This window comes from Asterias amurensis, chromosome 6 (assembly GCF_032118995.1).
Source record: "Asterias amurensis chromosome 6, ASM3211899v1".
Lineage (NCBI taxonomy): Eukaryota > Metazoa > Echinodermata > Asteroidea > Forcipulatida > Asteriidae > Asterias > Asterias amurensis.
In genome coordinates this window covers 8,925,893-8,948,539 of record NC_092653.1, presented here as the reverse complement: position 1 = coordinate 8,948,539, position 22,647 = coordinate 8,925,893, and the positions used below count along the sequence as shown (strand labels likewise).

At 39.0% G+C, this 22,647-nt stretch overlaps 1 protein-coding gene across 4 annotated transcripts in view; it reads right to left on the bottom strand.

Moving 5' to 3' along the window:
* The window catches only part of LOC139939165 (calcium-transporting ATPase sarcoplasmic/endoplasmic reticulum type-like), an 80,518-nt gene that overhangs the window by 25,934 nt on the left and 31,937 nt on the right, over window positions 1–22,647 (bottom strand). For all 4 annotated transcript variants that reach the window (XM_071934932.1, XM_071934931.1, XM_071934934.1 and 1 more), the window contains exons 8-17: window positions 18,924–19,009; window positions 17,765–17,831; window positions 9,879–9,967; window positions 7,880–8,057; window positions 6,665–6,795; window positions 5,593–5,681; window positions 4,726–4,828; window positions 3,714–3,971; window positions 1,417–1,534; window positions 340–440 (exon numbers count right to left, since the gene is read on the bottom strand). In XM_071934932.1, the coding sequence (XP_071791033.1) occupies window positions 340–440; window positions 1,417–1,534; window positions 3,714–3,971; window positions 4,726–4,828; window positions 5,593–5,681; window positions 6,665–6,795; window positions 7,880–8,057; window positions 9,879–9,967; window positions 17,765–17,831; window positions 18,924–19,009 (1,220 nt within the window). The remainder of the gene's footprint in view (window positions 1–339; window positions 441–1,416; window positions 1,535–3,713; window positions 3,972–4,725; window positions 4,829–5,592; window positions 5,682–6,664; window positions 6,796–7,879; window positions 8,058–9,878; window positions 9,968–17,764; window positions 17,832–18,923; window positions 19,010–22,647) is intronic.

Below are 22,647 nucleotides of genomic sequence, written 5' to 3'. Positions count from 1 at the left end.
TAGTGCTTGTTACTGGTATTCAGCTTTTGTTTGCTTATCCTGAAAATCACATGGAAATTTGGTTGGTAAACCTGTTCTTATCTAAGAAGAAATTTCATGCTAAGCACATTTTTGTGCTTAGCAGCTCTTTGAAATTGGGCCCAGGTAGCAGAGCCATGAAATATTTGATATTCGCAACAGTATGGGTAGAGCCTCAGAAACGAGGAATTCATATAATCTCAGCGTTTTTCCTTTTAACAAGGGAAATATCAGAGGGAATTAATCTTCACTGGCTCAACTGCATCTTCAGCTTTCTAGTAAGTTCTGGGTAAATTCTTTTAGTATTGAAGTATTCTTTACCTCGTATTTGATGAAATTAGTGGCGACTACCAAATCCATGTCTTCCTTTCTTATGGGGTTATCGACAGTAGCAAGACCAAGGCATCTCAGCGTATCACGACCTGAAGAAAAAAATCATCACCATTAGACAGATTCATCAATAGGGTAATTCTACTTGACGCAAACAGCTGGAATGCAAAATGGCTTTGATGTATTACGTTTCACCGAAAAAGCTTAGGTCATTTCATGTTGTTTTAGCATGATGAAGAAAAATAAATAAAATGAAAAGAATGAATGGAACATGTTAGTACGATATTCAGAACTTGAGTTTCCAGCTTGCCAAACATCACACCTGAGCAGGGTGGGGCTCATTGCAATAATGGCATTCAAGACACTGGCAGCTTCGGTAGTTATCATAGACCAGTCTTCTCACTTGGTGTATCTCAACATAGGCACAAAATAACAAACCTGTGAAAATTTGAGCTCAATTGGTCGTCAAAGTTGCAAGATAAACACCCTTGTCACACAAAGTTGTGTGCTTTCAGATGCTTGAATTCGAGAACTCAAAATCAAATTCTGGAGTCTCAAAATCAAATTCAACTATTTCTCGAAAACGATGTTACTTCAGAGGGAGCCGTTTCTCAAAATGTTTTATACAATCAACATCTCTCCATTATCGCTAACAAGTTAGTTTTTATGCTAACAAATATTTTTGGCAATTACCAATGTTATCCGGTGCCTTTAAGTTTCCCCAAAAGTACGTCGCCCATTACATACATACATACATACATATAGGGCATTTATATAGCGCCACTTAGTCAAGAACGCAGCGCATTAGATAGGGTATAGAGAATGTTTGATACACTACTTAAATGTTCAAAGAGAGTCGGATTTCCTGATTGAGGTGGAGAGTGCATTCCAGGTTTGTGGAGCAAAATGTGAGAATGTGCGACTTGAGGCCGACTTAAGAAGCTTGATTGAGTTAGGTTCCATGAGGCGAGTAGTGTCAGATGCTGAGCAAAGACTTGAGCGGCCAGGCCGATGGAGAGACAGGCAAAATGATAAATAGCCATTGGCATTGTTTACGACGAGACTTACCAGTTCCATACTCGGCGATTTTCTCAATGATCTGCTGTTTGGCCATCTGGGTTAGGGGGACCTTGTTTCCACCGGTGCGAATGTGGGTACACCTCTCCAAAATACTCTCAGGAGCTCCCTGCAAAATAGCAACAAATACACAGTCAATAAAATTGTTAGGTTCTCGGAATGTTAATTTTTTTTTTTTTTTAGAATTTGGTTTCTCACCCCTACACCATGTGTATTAAGCTTGGGCGGTTCCTTCGGTTACCCGGTTCTACCCGGTTCCAAATTGAAAACCGAACCGGCGGTTCCACTCTTCTGTGGAACCAGGTACCGCTTTTGTCGGTTCCGATTTCAAAAGACCGAGTCCCAATTATAAAAGACTCTGTGGAGCCGATCCTGGGACGAACCGGCTCCAGAAATTGAGGCTTGATGTTGAAAACTGTGACCGCAGATGCACTGTGCAAAGGCTTCAAGCCGACATGAGCATCAACTATCACATGTGGCTGCACACAGTGCACAGATGCATAGGCATATGCTGAGATATACAGAGTCCAAAGTCCAACCAGACAGCACGTTGTGATTGGCTGCCGATATATCCATATTCATAAAAGCTCGTCCCATGCACAAAACACACAGTACTGTATGCATGTACAGGCATGTACACTTCTATGTACAGAGACGGCACACTGCATGCACTACGGATGTACTGCACTACGGATGTACTGCACTACGGACGTACTGCACTACGGACGTACTGCACTACGGACGTACAGCACTACGGACGTACTGCACTACGGACGTACTGCACTACGGACGTACTGCACTACGGACGTACTGCACTACGGACGTACTGCACTACGGACGTACTGCACTACGGACGTACTGCTGCCGGCCAAATCAAAGACTTGTATAAATGCATGGAGAATAGGTGCTCGGTGGCACGATGTCTGATTGACTTGGTGGGTATTCTGGTATTAATTTTTTGTTAAAAATAGATCGGCTCCAATTGTGTATGTGTGTGTGTGTGAGCTCCGGACCGATGTCTGATTAACTTGGTTATTTTCAGTTAAAATAGATCGGCTCAATTGTGTGTGTGTGAGCTCGGGACGGGCGGCTTATGTTTTATATAGAGTGGAACCGGGTATGTCTCAGAACCGAGCTTAATGTGTATTAAGCACCGTACACTTGGTACTTTCCGCGAGTTCTGTGAAAAGAAAATTTATAGGAAAATAACTCGGGCAAGATTGAACCCACAAACTTTGCATTGCTAGAGCAGATGTCTCACCACTGAGCTGACCGACTTGTTTTTAGATGATTGTTACTTAATAAGTCTAATATCAAGTAATAAACCACCAGCCGTCGATTTCACCAAACTCTTCCTAACTTAGGATTAATCTTAGGTTTCAGTTCAGTTCGGGTTCAGTTTTGTTTCCAAATACGTAGGACACATTGAACCAATCCTAAGTTAGGACGGGTTACTCGTCCTAACTCAAGTTAGGATTAATCCTAGTGTTCGTGAAATCGGCCGCAGGGCAACTAACTGGGTAACTATGAGTTAAATTTGGGTTAAAATCAAACAAAAGAAAAATAACTAGAGCAGGATTTGAACCTGCCATCTCCAGTTTAATGGATGAGTGGCTAGAATATAAACAATAGTTTTGATTAAAAACATGAAAACTTTCTGTGATACATGTTCATTTTATTGAGCCTCAGAAACGAGGAATTCAAAGATCCTCAGCGTCTCCTTAGAAAGGGAACATCGGAGGGAATAATCATCACTGGCTCATGTTCACTTTAAATCAATCTTAACGACAATGAACATTTGAATATAAGAGTGGCGACGAGGAATTAATAGACCCTTTAAAACCGGCAGGGTCATGGTTGAGTGATAGAGGACATTGCTTGGCCTCAGACCTCTTTCACACCGCAAGAACGCGGCAAGTTTTATATTGCCAGTTAAGACAGAGTCAAAACTCTTTGATTTCCGTTTACTATGTCCTTTTTTTTTTTTAATTTACATGTAATGTTTCCTCGGGCTTCGTTTTGCAAAACCGGTCATATCTGTTTTCATAAGTGTTAAACTAAACACAATAATACATTTTGGAAGACTTTTTCAATTGAGCAACGAGTTCAAGCAGTATTAGGTCGTTTGGTCTACAAAAGACTATTATCACGCTGAAACTCACTTTGGCCCAATCCTTCTCTGCTTTGTATGCCTTCTGAATGTGTTACTTTACTTCTCTAAAGAAGACACAGAAGGACTTGGGCTAGTTAGAGTCAAGGAGAAAATGAGACCCTGCATCAAAACGTACCTTGACGAACATCTTATTCCCGCCTGCCGATCTGGTAATCTTGGTGGGCGTACAGTAGCAGCTCATGGACTTGCGATCACGGCTGAACTCCAGAGTGAACTCCTTCTTGTACTGGGAGGAGATGCCGAGGTTGCAGGCGTTGGACAGCTGATGCTTGTTCAGTCCAGTCAGGTCGGTCTGGAACACGTTCATCTTCTCCACGAGGACTGTGAGGGCGGTCTCCGTTGCCTCACCGACCTTCTCGTAGACGTTCTTGGTCTAAGTGATGGCATAGAAAACATTTCACTTCAATTGCAGTTTTTAAGTGTAATAATATTTGAAGCATACGGGTCATTGTAATTTGGTGACCATACAGATTGATAGCTCTAAGCATCATCGATCGCCATATTCGATCAAATGTGTACGCATGCAAGGCTGAGAGTTGTGCCAGGGCGAACACACATGCACTTTTCCATTGTTTGTCATCAAATATGGCGGTCGATGACGCTTAGTGCAATCCATCTATTGGAACTATATGGATACATTTCAATATTTTGTCAGAGAGTAACCAGATGAACATTTTTTCAGTCAGTTTTCCAAAAGAGTAAATACACATAAACCCCTGCTTCATACCGGTAGAAACATCTGCTACGAATAATCTCGCTGCAGAGGGATTACAACCACACAGCACTTGAATTATCTATGATTCGTTAAGCTTGGATAACGTGTGTTGATGATGACTTGATAAAAGCCTCAGAAACGAGGAATTCATAAAGCTCAGCGTTAACCACAAGGGTCGACATCAGAGGGAATTAATCATCACTGGCTAATCATCATCAACTTCCATCGGCCCCCCCTTTCATAGCTCAGTGATCAAAACATTGAGTGAAACAACCTGCTCAGAACAAGCAGTTGTGAAAAAACCCTGATATCAGGAAAACAAAATCCTGACGAATCACACCCGATTCATCAAAGATTAAGAGATTCTACCAATACCAATATTTGGATGAAAAGCAAACCCACGCGTACTTACATCATTGTAGTCAATGCTAGATTCATTACACAGTGCACAGATGGTTGCAAGCTCTTGAAGGGCTTCAAAGCTGGCCAGGTTGGCTCTGCTACCGTTCATATGACTGCACAGGGAAAACAAACAGGGGTAATAAAAGAGACTGCATGGCATCTAGGGCACATTTCTTTTTGTGTGGAGAAAAAAAATTCCCAAAACCAGGCTCTTATAACTCAATGACAAGAAAGGAGTAAAATGCTATGCAGAGAGTGTCAACATCCTTGGATAATAAATAAAAAATTAATCTTCAGAGGAAAAAAAATTATCCAGATGTAAAGCCGCCCTCGGGTCAAACTTGCGATGACACAAAACAGTCAGCAACTGTCTTTTCAGGATGATACTCGGCCTGAGATAAGAACATATGATTCAATGATTGTTTACCTTGTGTAATTACGATGGTAAGATAATCTGCATAAGTCCCAATCAACAACAAAAAAATGTTACATGAGTAGAACAACTCCTACCTACTCCGATGTGTTCCCATAATTTTTTAAGTTGATGGCCATTCGCATTATTAGCACTCGCATTTAAGCTTGCGCGCCAACAACCGTACAACTACTTGACCCCAACTGTTCTGACGCTGCACAAGCAACAAGCAGGTTGTCCTGAGGGTGGCTTTAGACTCGACACGATTAAGCCTCAGAAACGAGGAATTCAAGATCCTCACGTACAACCACAAGGGGTTGAATCAGAGGGAATTAATCATCACTGGCTTATCGTTTGCATCAAGATTTCTCTTTTAGAGGTAACTCAAGTTTGAAGGATAACGTTGATTCAACCCTACAAATAAGTGATGTGTTTTGAAGGATTTGGGGTAAATTGGGTACTTACACTTCACCCTTCGGTTCGTATGTGACTCCGCTAACCTCAAACTCATGAAAGCTGGCTTTGTCATTCTGTATCTTGTCCATGATAAAAACCTGCAAAGATAAACCAGTTAACACCACGTTGAATTACATGACATAGCATATTTATGTTTTTTGTTCTTTTGAGTAATAACCGAACCGATTTACAGGAAGGGAGGGAGGTAATAATGTTTTCAAAGCTGCTTTTCCTTAATTTTTCTGTTTCTCCCTTGCGCCATGAGCATCACTTATAGTGGATATCGGCGCACTATAAGTGTTCTGCTTCTTCTTCTTATTATCATTATTAAAATAGGTTTTATTTGCACACAGGAGCCTCAGAACAAGGAATTATGGATTCTTCAGTATGTCCCAATAAGGAACAACATCAGAAGGGTAGATCATCATGGGCTGCAGTGCAGTGTGACATATCAACTCAACGATTCTTCAATTAAGTAAATCGTTCTTTTTATGAGCTGTGATAGTATTCTTTTTAAAGGCAGTGGACACTATTGGTAATTGTCAAAGACTAGCCTTCACAGTTGGTGCATCTCAACATATGCATAAAATAACAAACCTGTGAAAATTCGAGCTCAATCGGTCATCAAAGTTGCGAGATAATAATGAAAGAAGAAAACGCCCTTGTCACACGAAGTTGTGTGCGTTTAGATGGTTGATTTCGAGACCTCAAGTTCTAAACTTGAGGTCTCGAAATCAAATTCGTGGAAAATTACTTCTTTCTCCAAAACTATGGCACTTCAGAGGGAGCCGTTTCTCACAATGTTTTGTACCATTAACCTCTCCCCATTACTTGTCACCAAGAAAGGTTTTTTGCTAATAATTTTTTTGAGTAATTACCAATAGTGTCCACTGCCTTTAATATAAATATGGCTGCATTTTCGGGTTCACAACCAATGACTGTGTCGGTTTAACTTGCCATTGGTTAATCACTGACCATTGATCAAAAACGGGTTTTGGTTCCGACTGAGAAAACACACTCTATGTTTGAAGGATTTTGCAAGAGAGAGAGACGTTATTCAGATCTTAAGATTGTGACTTACTCTACTGACTGACATCTGGTTGGTGGTGAGGGTGCCGGTCTTATCGGAGCAGATGACTGATGTACAACCTAGCGTTTCAACAGAGGGCAGGCTTCTCACGATAGCGTTCTTCTTGGCCATACGGCGAGTTCCTGGTTTAAAAGTGATCAGCATTAAATTTTGTTACTCGGTTGATTTCTTTCATTCACAAATTCAGACTTAATATTTCTTGTAACGGCATTTTTTTCCCAATTTTTTTTCTTCAGGGCACCTCTATGAGGAAAACATACATATTGAACGGACCAGCTCAAGGGGCAACAAGGCAATCATCACCTGGCGCATTTTAGTTGGGGCTATTGCCTCAATAGTCTTCCCAAAGTGTCAGGTCTTGAAATGATCAGTCTAAACTAGGATCTCAAAAAAAGTAAATAGCCTGACGTTTCTACTCTAGCAGAGTCTTTGTCAGATGCTTTAAGGATCTAGTTCAAAGATTTGTCTTCTCTTCGATGGAATAAGTGTTGGGTTGCAAGTTAGAGCCTCAGAACGAGGAATTATGTGATCTTCATGTAGAATCCGAAGGTGAGCTCATCATAGGCAACAACACTGCAACAACAATCAATCCCCTATGAAAAGAAATTGCCTTCTTGTATTTTAAACCATTTATTCACAGATCTGAAACTTCTTTCGGGGAGTTTTTCCCCAATGCAAAAATAAGTTTTACATGCTAAAATAGTTTTCGTCTGACTGAGATGAAAATTATTTTTGTGACTTGTTTTACTCATTTCTAAAAAAAAAAAAAAAAAAAACTAAAGCACTTTAGCAAGTAACATTTTAAGGGAAGCCTTCTACTGTCCTTATCCTCAAACTGTGTGAGTTTAATGTAAATCTATAGACATTGTGGTTTGTGTCCTACAAAAAGTACCCAGAACCTTTAACCTTGGTGTCCCTTCAAAACTGTCCCATAGACTTGAACAATTTTCTAAGTGCCCTTGACAAAACAAAAATGGCATTGCCCTCACTAAGATGCAACTCCAGGACTGCCCTACAAAAAAGTTGAGCAGGAAACAAACAAGTTGAGCTTACAGGCCTGTACGCTTCATTATTGGAAGGGCAAGGGCACCAAGGCATTTACATGAGGAAATCGTAAATTTCTACTGGAGCATTTCAAAGGCACCTAGGCAATGACCAGGGGGCATGGAGGGGATTGCCTCCATGAAGTATCAGGCCTGAGCTTACCTAAAGCCAGACACGTTGTGATGACAGTTGGGAGACCTTCAGGGATGGCAGCCACGGCCAGAGCGACGGCGATCTTGAAGTAGTAGATGGCGCCCCGCACCCAGGAGCCGCCGTGAGAGGGGTCAGAGAAGTGACCGATGTTGATGGCCCACACGGCCACACAGATTATGGAGATGACCTGAGGGTCAAGAGAGAGAGAGAGTGTCAACTTGGATCAATTGATCAGATTCAAGATTCAACCCATGACATTTGTAATTCTAGAGCAGTGTCTTACCAACTTTCTTATGAGTAATACCTGAACAGGATTTACAGGAAGGTGGGGGGGGGGGGGGGGGTTAACGGTGTTAAAATTTAACTTTGCAGGTTTTCAGATTTTCAGATGGGTTCTATTTGCACACAGGAGCCTCAGAACGAGGAATTATGGATTCTTCAGTATGCCCCAATAAGGAACAACATCAGAAGGGTAGATCATCATGGGCTGCAGTGTGAAATATCAACTTAACGATTCTTCAATTAAATGTGGGTTTGCGGACATGCAAGGTAAACAATTCTTTTTATGAGCTGTGATGCTGTTCGTGTTCATGACGGACAATTGGAAGTATTCTATTCTTCAAAACCATAGAAAAAAAGCAAGACATAGATGTTCACAATTAATTTCCCATTGCTATCTTTCAAGAAAGAAAAAAAAAACATATATCAAAATGTCTATCAAATTAGAAAAAGTAATAGAAATACTCAAGCCTCAATAGCTTTCATAAATAATGGTTTTATAAAAAAATGTATTCTTTTTTCACTCATCAAGACAACCCTGCACACCACAATATGTCAAAAACATTGAATGTCATCAACTATGTTGGGGGGGGGGGGGTATTCATTGAGCTGAACAGAAAGCCGCAGACACTTTTGATGAACCTGGTTGCTGACAATGCTATGTCTCATCTAATTCTGAAGACCCAAGCGCACCACAAGAAGTGCAGTCTATTGACCTCAATATTTTGACATCAAATGCCATCAATTAAAAATTGAAAATATTGGGGGGGGGGGTGGGGGGGGTGGGGGGAATTAAATGAGCTCAACAGAAAGCAACAGACCACATTGTGGATGATAAACTAGCCCGGTTGTCTACTGACAATGCGTGACCTTATCTATTATGTAGGCTGGGCGATAATCAAGTGTTTGGATTGTTCAGCCAACAATTAACGGCAGGTATTTTGAGGGTTTTGTTTGCTTAATTCCCCGGTAGGTGGAATCTGCTTTTTCATGTGCAAGGTTGGCCTGGCCAGTAGCTGCAGTAGGGTGGGTTGCAATGCCGTCTGGTGGTGAACTCTGACTATTTACGACAGCCGGAGTTAGGTTTCATTTTGATTGAGGTTGAAAGTATATGACGGGGTTATCAATCACTTTTAGAGGTACTATACAGGATAGGTACGTTTGAGTCGGGACAGATATAGTGAAGAACCATGCAAAATTGTTTAACATGTAAATACATGATCCTGAATTTGGATTGTAAGAGCTAAAATCAGCTGTTTATTTCTGATTTTGTATGCTTTCAGATTCAGTTTCTCAAATATTTCAAAGGGAAATAATATTTTCACAGACAAAAATGGTTTTGGTATGAGCTTCATAATCAGTAAGCTTTCAAACTCAAAGTAAAGACTCAAATAAACTCCAAACAATTTGCAGAAGGTATTTAGCAGACAAGAGTGCTTCAATGCCTAGTACAAAATAATTTTGAAGTTCAACAGAGACAAATTGACTTGAAAGGGATTTGAACCAACGACCTCTGGATTAACGTGCCAGCACTTTACCAACTGAGCTATCTATATCTAGCCCTGTATAAGCGGTCTCCCTATTTTGTCAATATCTTTCTTCTTTGTAAGCAAATGTAAGCAACCAGCTATTTACAATGGCATGTGAACCATTTCTGCTAAGCATGATTTGTCTATGGTCAGCAGATCCATGTCCTTGGGTACTCCCTAAAAACAGATGATTAAGTTACCTTGGACAACTGTTCGCCGAATTCATCCAATTTCTGTTGAAGAGGTGTGCGTTCTGTTTCGGTTTCAACCATCTCTGTGCGGATTTTTCCTGCAAACATGAAATAGGAAGAAAAGATACTTAGCTTAATGGATACAAAACAAAAACTTGACAGCATTTCTGTAACAAAAAGTACAAACTAATCACCTTGCAAGTCAAAAATGAGTTAAAGTAACACGTTGCCTTGGATCGGTCGAGTTGGTCTTTGAAAAGCGTTTGTTATAAAATGCACATGGGTAGAAAGATGTTGTAAAAGTAGAATACAATTATCCACACAAGCATGCCTCGAAATTGCACGGTTTACCTCGTCGACTAACACGGTCGGCCATTTATGGGAGTCAAACTTTTGACTCCCATAAATGGCCGACCGTGTTAGTTCGCACAGTAAAAGGAAAACCACGCAATTTCGAGGCAAATTTGTGTGGATCATTGTATTCTACTTTTACAACATCTTTCCAACCATTGCATTTTATAGAAAACGATTACAAGACGCTTTTTATAGACCAACTCGTCCGATCCAAGGCAACGTGTTCCTTTAAGTAACATGATATGCAGCTGAGAGTAAAGAAAAGAAGAAAAGGAATACAAAACCAGGAAGACAAAGAAACACAAAAAATCACCAGGAGGGGTACATATATCACCAAATATCACAAAAAATATCACAAAAAATATATCACCAAACTTTTCTTGACAGTAAAATAAACTTAAAAACGTACTAAATGAATTGGTTACGTTTTTTTTATATTTTTGAGGCTGGTTAATTTTGTTTTGGTATAGCATTAAAATTCTTAGAATTATTACAATTTCTTTTACTTGAGATATGTTGCCCAAGAATACAATTATCTTTATTATTTTACACCCTTCAATTTTTCAGATTCTTCTGTAGGCACAAAAACAAATTTAAAGTCAGGAAGAATATCATGCCTGATAAATAATGGTATTTGTGTAGTTGATAAATCTAAGGGTAAAGTTAACGGGGCTTAGTCATATTTGTTTCCTTGATTAAGAACTAAGGCAAACCCCCATGGAGATTGGGATGCATCATACAAGACGAGACTAAACAAACATAACCCAGACTACTCTTTGCATTACAGCTAGAAAAAATTTCCCCGGATAATTTGCTAGAAATCCGTCCCCGGTTAACTTGCAGAGGGGAAAGCTCAGTATGAGCTCGAAAGTACGTGTTTAATATGACATTTTCAGGCTTCTCAAAAAAAATATTTCCATACAAAAGCAATCAAAACTCAAAGGATGACACGTTGCATCTTCAAATATTTTTTGTGATGAAAATCATTTTCTGGCTTCGTAAAGGACGGGAGGATATAAATTACTTGATAGGTCTCCATAAATAAACCGCAGTGAGGAAACCGCATAGGACCGGCATGTGGGAGATTATCAGCCAGCCAGTGTGATGTTGAGCTGATGACAAGCGAAGCAGAATGCTATCACGTACAGAAGCCTTGAAGGAGGCAGGGGTGAACATCTGAGACGTCTTGACTTTCAAAGGAGAATATCTTGTCTTTTTTCCCCTTCTCTTTGTGTCTTGTTTCTTGCCTAAGGGAAACATGTCAGACGCCCCATTCCCAAACCAAGCACTTCCTGTTGAAACTTTAAAGACTAGGTTTTTATTTATTTGCTCATTAAATAGATGAGAATAAAGGCTTTCAGATACCACCTAATTAGGGCGTTCAGAGTATTGCTTGACATATAGAATATTTAAGACATCACATCATATTGATGACATGGCAGACGTTTCGGTTGTCTTCAATTTTTATGCCATTTCACAGTTTCTGAAAACTAACTGATTTTAGCATACCTTTTGAGCACCCTATACGGACAAACACACAATTTTTTATAATGTTTTTGGCCCAACTGCCTGATTTTTGTGTATGGCATCACACCTTTAGTTTACCGTCTCTTTGACAACATTATAAGACTGTCTCTTTGATTCAATTGGGAATATTTTTAAAAACTAAATCTTCTTTATTATTGCAGTGTGAATCTCGTTGTAATAAAGTTTCCCATATCCACCTCTGGACAAAACTAGGACAGTGGGGTAAATAATTTTTGTTTTCTTCCACTCTTTGGTTTTAAGGAAACAAGTTTATCGAGAATTTTCAAAAAAACATGCAATTTTTTACTATTCAATGTGATTGTTAAGGACCAACTACTTTTCCCAATTAGTTGTGCCCTAATTTGCTTCGCTAAAGCCATTGGACCCTTTCGGTAAACAGTTTTGTCCAAGGCCCACACTTCATGTATCACAATTTATATAAAATAAACAAACCTGTAAAAATTTAGGCTCAATTGGTCATCAGAGTCAGGAGAAAATAACGGGAAAACCCACCCTTGTATCCGCACGTTTCGCCGTGTCATGACATGTGTTTAAGATAAATCTGGAATTCTCAATATCAAGAATTGATATTGTTTTACTGTTTTCTCAAAAAGTAAAGCATTTCATGGAGTAATATTTCAAGAGAAGTCTTTCACCAATACCTTCTGTAAACCCTGTAAGTTATTTGTAAATCTGTGAATTTTTTTTTTTTTCCCCTGTACCGAAAATGGGTCCAATGGCTTTAATTAACATACTGTTTCTGGTGAAGCCCTGTGGTACCCAGTATACAAGCACTCTATAAATACCAAACCAATGAAACTGTTATTACTACAAATCTAAAATCTGCATTGGTCACTCATGATAAACATGAACATATACGTGGATGACGACAAAAAGTCCTCCCATTTTTATTACTTATCCACGTGGACAAAATCCAACCTCCGTCAGTAAACAACCCCAGCTGCAAGCTCTCTACGACAAATCTGAGGGTGGTCATTTTATGAGCTATAAAACATTATGTATAGCAGTACCACCCTGGGTATTGAAGAAGATAATTTCTACCAAAAATAAACAAACAAAAACATTGAGAGGTTTGATTTGACTCATTAACTACCCTATTGGAATTTCCATTTCGTGCTTTGCCCTTCAGCATAAAATGTCAAAGAATTACTTGTGATAAAGGGTTACGCGGTAAAACTCATGCACCAGTCATAAATCCCTCACTACATCATACAATCAAGCATCGCAATGGCTGCAATAATTTCACAACTGCCGTCAAATGTAAGCAAATATCAGAGAGGGATGGGTTCAACTGGCTTGCCTCTGATTAGGACAGTTGGCATCTGTAGACAGACGTCAATTTCTCCCTGCCTTACAACTCCTGGCAATCAGCTGGCCAGCCATCGGAATTCCAACCGGCTGCCGGTGCTTCACTGATGGAGAAAAGCTAATAGTCTTGGGGTCCTGCCAGCGGGAGGGCTGGACCTGTCACTGGTATCACCGACCCGCTATGACGTTTGATGACGACAATCTAATACTTACAAGCGCTATTCTTAGTGCCGGCTTGCCTGAGCAATGGGTACACCGGCGGGGGCAAATGGCAAGGGTGGCGGACAGTTGAGGAACACCACGAGGGAACAGCTGATGGTGTTTGTTAGCGTTAACTGATAATGGATCATCAGTGGGGATCACAAAAAAACTGTTGCTTCATCGGAAACTAATGTATCTTTAACGATCAATCTTCTTTGAGTGCATGTTGTAATGTAATTCCGGTGGAGACCGCCCCGGGTGAAACAAAATAATGGTTGCAAGATGAGGGAGGAAAAGTTCGACGCCAAACTGGTTAACCTCTGCTCTCAGAGGAACTCCAGATTGGATGCTCATGGTCGAAGAGAAGTGCCCCTCGGGTTAACTTCGTGATGATGAGATAAAGCAATTGCCTTTTGGAGGTTTTAGTGGATGCTAATCTCTCCTACATCAAATTATACTCTCCGATCCCAATGTACACAAAAAGAGTGGACTTGATATTTAAATGCCTGTATTGTTGCAGGGAAAATTGCAAAGACTCAGTATTGAAAATGCTTAATATAGGATTTCCTGAAGTTCATCCTGGGTCCTTCTTGATGGATTCATCACGGTCAATACTTTGTACAAACTCTGACATTTTGTCATTAGATGGACTCTGATCAAAGCAGCATCAATTACATGCATCGCTGCTCTTTCAATAATTGGTGGTACTATTAATGAGAAGAGTAATAAAAATAACTAGACAATGGTGATCACAAGTGGAGCATTAACTCCGTCCCAAAGGACCTGGGGTGGATTTCACAAAGAGTTAGGACTAGTCTTATCTCGAGTTAGGACCAGTTACTCGTCCTAACTTAGGACTATCCATGCAATTTGTATATCTCCTAGGACTAGTCCTAAGTTAGGACTAGTCCTAACTCTTTGTGAAATCGACCCCTGGCCCCAATTTCATACAAGCTGTTATATATACAATGAACTGTATCTATAGCAGAAATGGGTTTGGAAGCATTGTACAACGTTGATGTTATTGTTTATTATTGTTTTATTTGATTTTCTGGCATCTCCTGTGCAATTTGGCCTCTTTTGATTTGGGGAGGGGGTCCACTACCCAATCATGCTTTAGCGTTTGACTGTTTGTTTGTTTGTTTGTTTGTTTGTTTGTTTGTTTGTTTGTTTGTTTGTTTGTTTGTTTGTTTATATAAACTTTAATGATTTTTACTTATATTAAGCTTATTGTTTTTGATGTAGTATTGTGGTAATTCTTGTGCAATTTTACATTTTAATATTTTATATGTTGCTGTACAATAGGATTGTAAATTTCATGTATTTTTATATACTTGACGAATAAACCATTCAATTCAATTCAATTCAATTCAATTCAATTCATATATAGTTGCATCATCCACTTAACAGGGCCTAGTCAGATTGTTGCAAAACAGGGATGCATATAACTGGTCTCTTGTGATTCTTATGGTTCTAGCTGACTTGCCTAACCTGGTCAGGTATTGGCCGAGGTGCAGCCAAGAATCTAGCAGCTTATTCACGTCTTTGAGATGGAAATTCAGCACAAAGAAGCTAATAAAACTGGCCCATAGTTTTTTCTTTGAAAAAAACTAGACCGTGTAACATGTGATACAATGTGTTACAGACCCTGGCCTTCTGAGCAGGTATGATTTGTACACAGCAACATTGAGCAGAACAACAAAAATTATATTTTAAAGGGGGAAAAAAAGAGAAGATTTTTGATATGAGGAAATATTAAGGGAAATATAATTTTTCTCATACATGTACATGTGCAATTAGTGTAGTGTTTTGCCTGCCTGGAAATGCCCACGAGCATGCAAAGTCACTCTTATATGACATGATCTGCACTCTACAGCCCTCTTTCATTTTCAAACTAGGACAAGTATTCAATACAGTTGAGCCTCAGAACGAGGAATTAAGACTCTTCAGCGGGTTCCCCAAGAGGAACAATAATCTGAAGGGAGGGTTCATCATTGGCTACAGTATTATAACACTCAAGACTTTTGCAATATGACGAGTGAAATTCTGCTCATGTTTTTGGCTGGTTCCCTAATTGTGATTGAAGCAACGAATACTGATTCTGAAATTTTGGAAGAATTTGATTACGACTGTGAAATTCACTAATTAGTAGAAAGAATGTGTGCAATGAACCGGCATATTGGAAAAATGGGAATTCTTGGTTCAGTGTGACTCGCAGTGTGGGCTACATGTATTGCTTTGGTTGTGTTGAGTGAATTTGTGTGAGCATGGGCATTGGATTGCATTGGTAGGTTATCAGATATGTCAGAGGTGCAAGATCTTCCGAACAATTTTATCATTTTGCTTTATTTAACGTTCATTGTGAAAATAAAAAACATCAAAACGATTTCTACTTTATCAAACTTTTGAAATGGAGACTACATTTTAAAGAGTGAAAGCACTCAAGAGTCAGAGGAGATATTTATCTTGCTCCATCATCTACGCTATCTACCGCACATCATCCATTAAGACTCTGACCACTAAACCAAAGCTGTTCACTTACTCACAAGATGAGACAGCCACATCAGTCTTGGAACCACAACCCATTTGTAAACTCATAAATAGAAAGGTATCGCCAATTTAGAGGTCAGTCAACTTGCCAGACGTTTATTTTGTTACCCTGGGCCTCTACACTACGACTGAATGACGATGGTTCAATACAACAACAAAAACTGGCAAAGCTGAACATATAAAACACAATCCATTACATGTGGGGGAGGAACGCATCGTGTCTAAATAGGAAGAGATTATTAACAGCCTTCAGGAAACAGGGGGAAACAATGTTTTACATCATTGTAACATTACAAAATCTAATAAAAACTGGAGGCTCTGCGGATACAATGACGAAAGCTTTTTACTTGCATCATTCTGAGTCAACAACCTCAAGATTAAAAACGAAACCTTGACGCTAAAAATACATCGGCATGCTTCCCCTTGGAGGCAATGACCTTTTGAAAATAATGTGATTTCATTTTTGTTTTTCATGTCATATGCTTTTTTTTGCACAAGGTCACAAAGACAACTGACAAAATTTGTTTATATACCATGTACACACAGATCCTTGTCATTGGAGGATCATGCATCACACGTCGTCCATTACTTTGCCGTGTACTTATTGCTGTGATGCTCCAAAATTTAATATTGGACAGGCTCCCGTCCATTATGAATTGTTATTGGGCGCTTTGCAGCATTGTGCACCGTCGCCTGTTTGTCCAAATAAGGAAAGGTTGTGTCATTGTGATTGCTGTCCACAAGGAGTGGTCCATGTGGAGTGGATGAGGTACTGTATTCTCATTTGTGCTTATTTTGAAATAAATCTACCTTTCATTCGTGCATTGTTGTTGTGAAATCTGGACTGTTCCATTGCACAAGGCACACAACAAGTGAAACTCCTCCAAAAACATTTCCAAATTTATTATTGAAATCTGAGATTTTCACAAATCTATCTGAATACAAAAAAATTACCAGCGCTTAGAGACCATCGATCTGTATGCTGGTTCAAAACCAATTTCCAAATGCCTGCATTATAATCAGTAATCACAAAATCTCCAGGTGTTGAAACGAACTGATTGTGCAATATGAGCTTCGTCGTGATGATTAGCAGCATAACAACCAAATAGAAACGGAGTTAGAATTACAACATATGATCATCGCTATTGGGCTATCATTGTCCTCATCGCCTCTGGCTCTTGTTATTTGCAGGATAAATACATTTAAGACAAAGTACCTAGGTTTTTCGAACTATTCAATTGTTGTATTCCTATAAATGCAAGAACCTTTGAAGAGATTATTACAAAAGCGAAAGCATTTTTGAAATATCATCCAAAATTTTGGAGCGGTCAAGTCCACCCAGGAAGAATCATTTGTAATTGGATTACACAATCTGTGAAACTTTTCACGTATGAAATGTTTCTCAGAATAAAAGTTTTTCAATTCTTTTCTTTAAAACCAAATTCCTAGGAAGGGAATAATTTCTCAAAATGTTATATAACATTATCAACAGCTCGGGCAGTGCTTTTTAAAAAGTAATTTTTATTAAGGTGGGCATTCTGTTCAAACTCTGCTTATCTCCACTCCCACAAACAAACAAAAACAACAAAACCAGCATTAACAACAACAACAAACACTGCTTGTGAAACCTCACCAAAAATATAAAAAAAAGGTCACATGAAAAACCAGAAGCTAGCTTTTAACTCCAGGCCGAATTAGAGGCCCCTGCGACATAAACAGCCAAATATCTACAAGTAAGATTGCGCCACAAACTGTACCAGCCAAGTACCCCCTGACGACATTAGCACTCAATTTTAGCTTGCCGTGTTGACGTTATCACAAGAGGCTACTTCACGGGTTCCCAGGGAAACCCAACGACCGGGAGCAGAAGAAGAAGAAGTGTCGCAAGAAAGAGAGAGAGAGAGAGAAAGATAACATTGAAAGCGGGCACTCACCTATCTCTGTATCCAGGCCAGTGCCGATGACGATGCCTACACATTTTCCGGAAGCGATGTTCGTACCCTGGAGGAAGAAGACGATGGGGGATAGCATCAGTTAAAAGATCGGCATGATGATACCATTTAACGAGAAATTCTTCAAGTGTTATCAATCTTTGCAAGGTTTCGATGAGAACCTGTGCCAAGAGCTTATTAGTCGTGAAATAACATGTATGTTTTGGAAGGGACTGTTCTTGGGAGTAAAAAAAAATTTGAATAGAATTAGGAAGGGACTGGTTTTTTTATTTTTATTTTTTTAATAAAATAAAATAAAATATGCTGTTGCAACCTGCTTTATAACATTTTATGAGCATTTATATTTATTTCCACGACATTTTAAATAAGCCATCGAATATCATCGAAGCTCATCCAATTGGAATCTTAGCACATTGATCAGAGCCTAGACACCATTAAGTCAAAGGTTTCCCACAACTTCTTTAAATAACCTGAGTGTGTCTGATCTCATTTGCCCAAGTAATTACAGCTACATCAGACTTTAAAATTACACCGGGCGTACTCCTAGTGTTGTTAACAGCTCTGTTTAGTGTAAGCTGTTGCTGACATGGGCCAAATCTCTTAAAGCTTTTAGCAGAGTATACTTGCTTAAACAAATTATTTGCTAACGGCTCTGCTTTACCATCACACCATTCCAATGGCAGCAAAAGAAGAAATGGGCAATCACTTTTAACTTTTGTGCAGTGTTTTCCTGATTTCTATGGCACTTATTTTAAAAGAAAAAGAGGAAATCAGCTGATCAGCTGAAAAGTTGCATGCCTGTACCATGGAATTATGAGCTTAGAGTCACAATACCACTCTCACAGGTTTATACAAAACCACTGCACTGGCTGTGTAAGCCATGTCAGAATGGGCGGCTACGGCTGTGGCTGGATCACTGAGACATCATGCGTTTAACATAGGACACCCTTAGCAACACTCTTAGTAACAGCTGTAGCCGTAGCGGTTGCTGCCAATTTGGATGCAGCCCTTTCATGCATGATCGATTGCTAGGCAGGATCCAAAATGACACAGATCCATGGGTCAAATGGCCTTCACAGACTACCCAGTGGATTTCTGCCTCTCTTTCCAAATATAAAAAAAATAGTACGAGCGAACTCACTGAGAAAAGGAGGTTCTTCTTGTCTTGGTTGACGGCCCTTGAGTCTGGGATGGCATCGGTGTGCTTCATCACGCTCACACTCTCACCTGGGTAGATAGAATGATGACGTCAAGAAGTAGAGAGAGAGAGGAAGAAGAAGAAAAAGAAGGGGAAAAAAAACAGATTGTCAAATTAAAGACATATAGGAAGAAACTAAAAATAAAACTTGCAGGTACAACAGTATGTGTTTTTGCTTTTGTGGGAGTGTTACCTCTGAAAAGAGCCGGTTCGTCTTGACGTTGAATTGTCTGTAATGTTGCTTTAAGGAATGCTGTTTGTGTAATGTTGCCTTAAAACATTTAAATAAATTTTGTCTCGCTTTATTTGTAATGTTGTGATTTTCTTTTAGTTTGAAATGTTTTCTTTCACTTTACATGTATTTTTATTGTAAAGAGCATTGGTCTGTTTCGATATGTGCTGAACAATATTTTTTTAAATAATAACAACTCAGGAATACGGAGATGAGAAGTTTGTTCTGCCTCGCCAAAAGCTTGGTGACGGCAACAAGTCTGCCCTTTTGAAGTGATTTGCAATTCAAGTGAAAAATCTGTCACATTTGAAAATGTCTTGTTAGATCTTGTGGGCTAAGTTTTTTCTCAATTGCATTAGTCCTAAATGTACTATGCTAATGAAGTTCAGAGAAAATGTTTTCAAACGGCAAACTTGTTAAAATGAAATCCGTTCTTCTTTCAAAGGAGTATCTCTTTCAAGAGGTGAATTTACATTTTACAATCAACAACAAATTCGCCTTGAACTGTTTTTTTTTTTTTGTTTTTTTTTAAAATAATTGCTGACAGTGCATAACAAAATCAGCCAAGGATTTTGTACACATCACATTGGTGTACAGTTTGTTAACATCTTTTCAGTGATTAAGTTCTCTTCCCAACTTGGAACTAAAAGAGCGCAGTCTTGAATTTATTTTTACTGCCTTGTGTATCATAAACGATGCAAATTTTCCATCCCTGCAGAATTATAACACTCGATCCATGTCCCCGATGGGTCAATTGTTTGTTTCACTCAAACCGCTGCCCTGCAACTGCCCGCGGTGCCTCACAATGACAAGCATGAAGAGACTGCTCACGGTATTTGCCTGTTATTATTGATCAAGCAACAGGGGAGAAGTAGTGTGTGGATTTTCTTCTTAATTACGAGGTGCCTGGATACCGAGTGTTTCTATGTTTTGGGGTGTTTGTTTTTTTCTCTCCAAAAAAGTAGATAGTTGGATTGTAGGAATACTATTTACTAAAATTTGCTGAACACATGTATGAGTAAAATTTGAAACTTTGCAAACTTAGGGAAAACATCTACAATCCAGTATAGGTTTGTGGTAACACCATACATGATGGGAGTAGTCTAGTAAGGTTTGCAGCATGTACATTTTAAGTAGAATTTGAAACTTTGCATGGTGGAAATACAATATATAAACACCATGAAGAAACCTGTCTGTGAGTTGTGCTGCTTCTAACTGGTCATTCAGCATATATCAACATTTCGATCAGTATGCTCTGTTGGTCTTGGGGAGGGTAGTTATCTTACTGTGTGATGTGCTGGCTTAGATTTTATATGAACTTATTTTTTTAAAGAACCTTTAAGAGCTACATTGTACTTTGAAGAGGATATATTTTTGTATATCTGAGATCCGGGATGAAATTATTTTGAAAGCAACATTTTTGCGGAGGATTTTTTAATCATGCATAAGTTTCAATTAATTGAATGGCACCTTTTTTTCTTTCTTTTTTGCAGATTGATGATTATTGTGGTCGGACTGTTTTACTATTTCATTTTTATTTTATTTTAGGGTTTGCATATCAACCTTAAATCTATGCATCCAGTTAACAATATGACAACCTAACAGTTGATTTTAGTGATATGCTAATGTCTCTCAGGCATATGTTCGCGTGAAAACATGTCTAGGCCCTATACCAAAAAAAAGTCATAATAATAAGTCATAATGATGACCACATTAACATTTAGGTACAAAGGTGTGCAGCAATTTCATTAGACTGGCGAATATCTCCGAGACCATTCAACCAAAGGGAAAGATTAATTTATCTTATATAAAAACCGTTGCCGGAGAGATGCCCGGAGAAGTGCAGGAATAAAACATAGCCTTGCCCTGAGTGTTTCTTATTAGATTGATGCACACTGCTGCCAGACAATTTGTGCTGTTCAAAAAAAGATCGTAATGAAATAACGGAGAAGAAAAAAATCATTATCAAAGCTTGTACGTGACCGTTAAATTTGTTTGAATTCGTGCATAGTTTAGGCATTGGGAATGTATAAGAACTTTGCACAAATACATGTAAGCAAAGGATAAGAAATTCTGTGTAGTTGTGGACTATACATGTACATAATATCTTCAAACATTTGGCGGGTCACCAGTCAAACTAACATGTAATTCGCATTGCTGTGGCTGGTGCCCTAAAATCCTTCTACTCAGCATAATTGTCCCCATGCCCCATGGTCATTGCCTTGTTGCCCTCAAAATGCTCTACATTAGAAATTTACAATTTCCTCAAAGAGTGCTTTACCAAAAGAAAATGCCTTGGTGCCCTTGCCCTTTCGAAAACAAAGCATGTACAGGCCTGTGATTTTGTGAGGCAACATATAGTGCTAGCTCATTTGGTTATAAGACCACGACCTTGGGACATTACTTTTTAATCCACGCTAATGAGACCTTCAAGAGAGTAAATCAGCACTTCGTTCAAAAACAAGGTTTCATTATTTCTTAATGAAATGTCACATCTCTGAGAAGCAGTGATCGTTTTTTTCGCACAATGATTGGAAAAAAAGGTTATCAAATTCAGACATGCTAGTTTTTAACCACTTTTGATCAGTATTTAAAGACAGTTACCTTTTTAAAAAGATTTTTAACAAGCCTACCCAGTAGGTACATGTACATGTATGTGACAAACATTTAAGACTGCATCAACTGAAATAGATACAGTGTAAAGAGCCAAAGAGAACTTTAAAATGACATATAGATCACCGTTCTAGGTGAAAAATGTACAATTATTTCAAACTCAGGAAGTGGTGGTGAATATTCAGCTGGCCAAAATAAATTAAACGTTTGTGACTATTATTTGGGGTTTGTCACAAATCTATTATCGCCATGTTTATATGTAATCCTACCGACACGACTGTTTCCTTATCATAGGAAAAAAAAGGTTGGCGGATGTAAATTAACATGTGAACTATTGAATTAACATTGAATTACCTTTAAATTTTCAGAGATTGTAAAAACCAATAGCTTAAATTTAGAAAGTATATTTTTTTTTAAACAAAATCTAACTCAGACAGTGCCTAAGCTGCAGACGCTGCCTAAGCCGCAGATAGTGCCTAAGCTTGAGTCAGTGCCTAAGCCAAACACAGCCCCTAAGTCGAAGCCGTAGCCAATGTTTCCAAAATTGGCCCATGCACCAAAGTGCATGGATGTGAAGGCCAACAGAGATAGGGGAGAGGAACTGACGAGTATTTAACGCTTTCCCTTCCATTGAAATGTCAACCTTGTTAAATCTCACTCTGTCAGTCCATGGGTGCAAGATCAATACAAGTATGCTAATCCTGAGAGTGCCTGTGAATAAGTGTTTCAGATAAGAAGTTTTTTTTTTTTAAACCTCTCTGCTGGTTACTGGACATCTCGCTGAATTCAAGAAAAAAATGGGGGTATCAAAGGCTCAGGCAG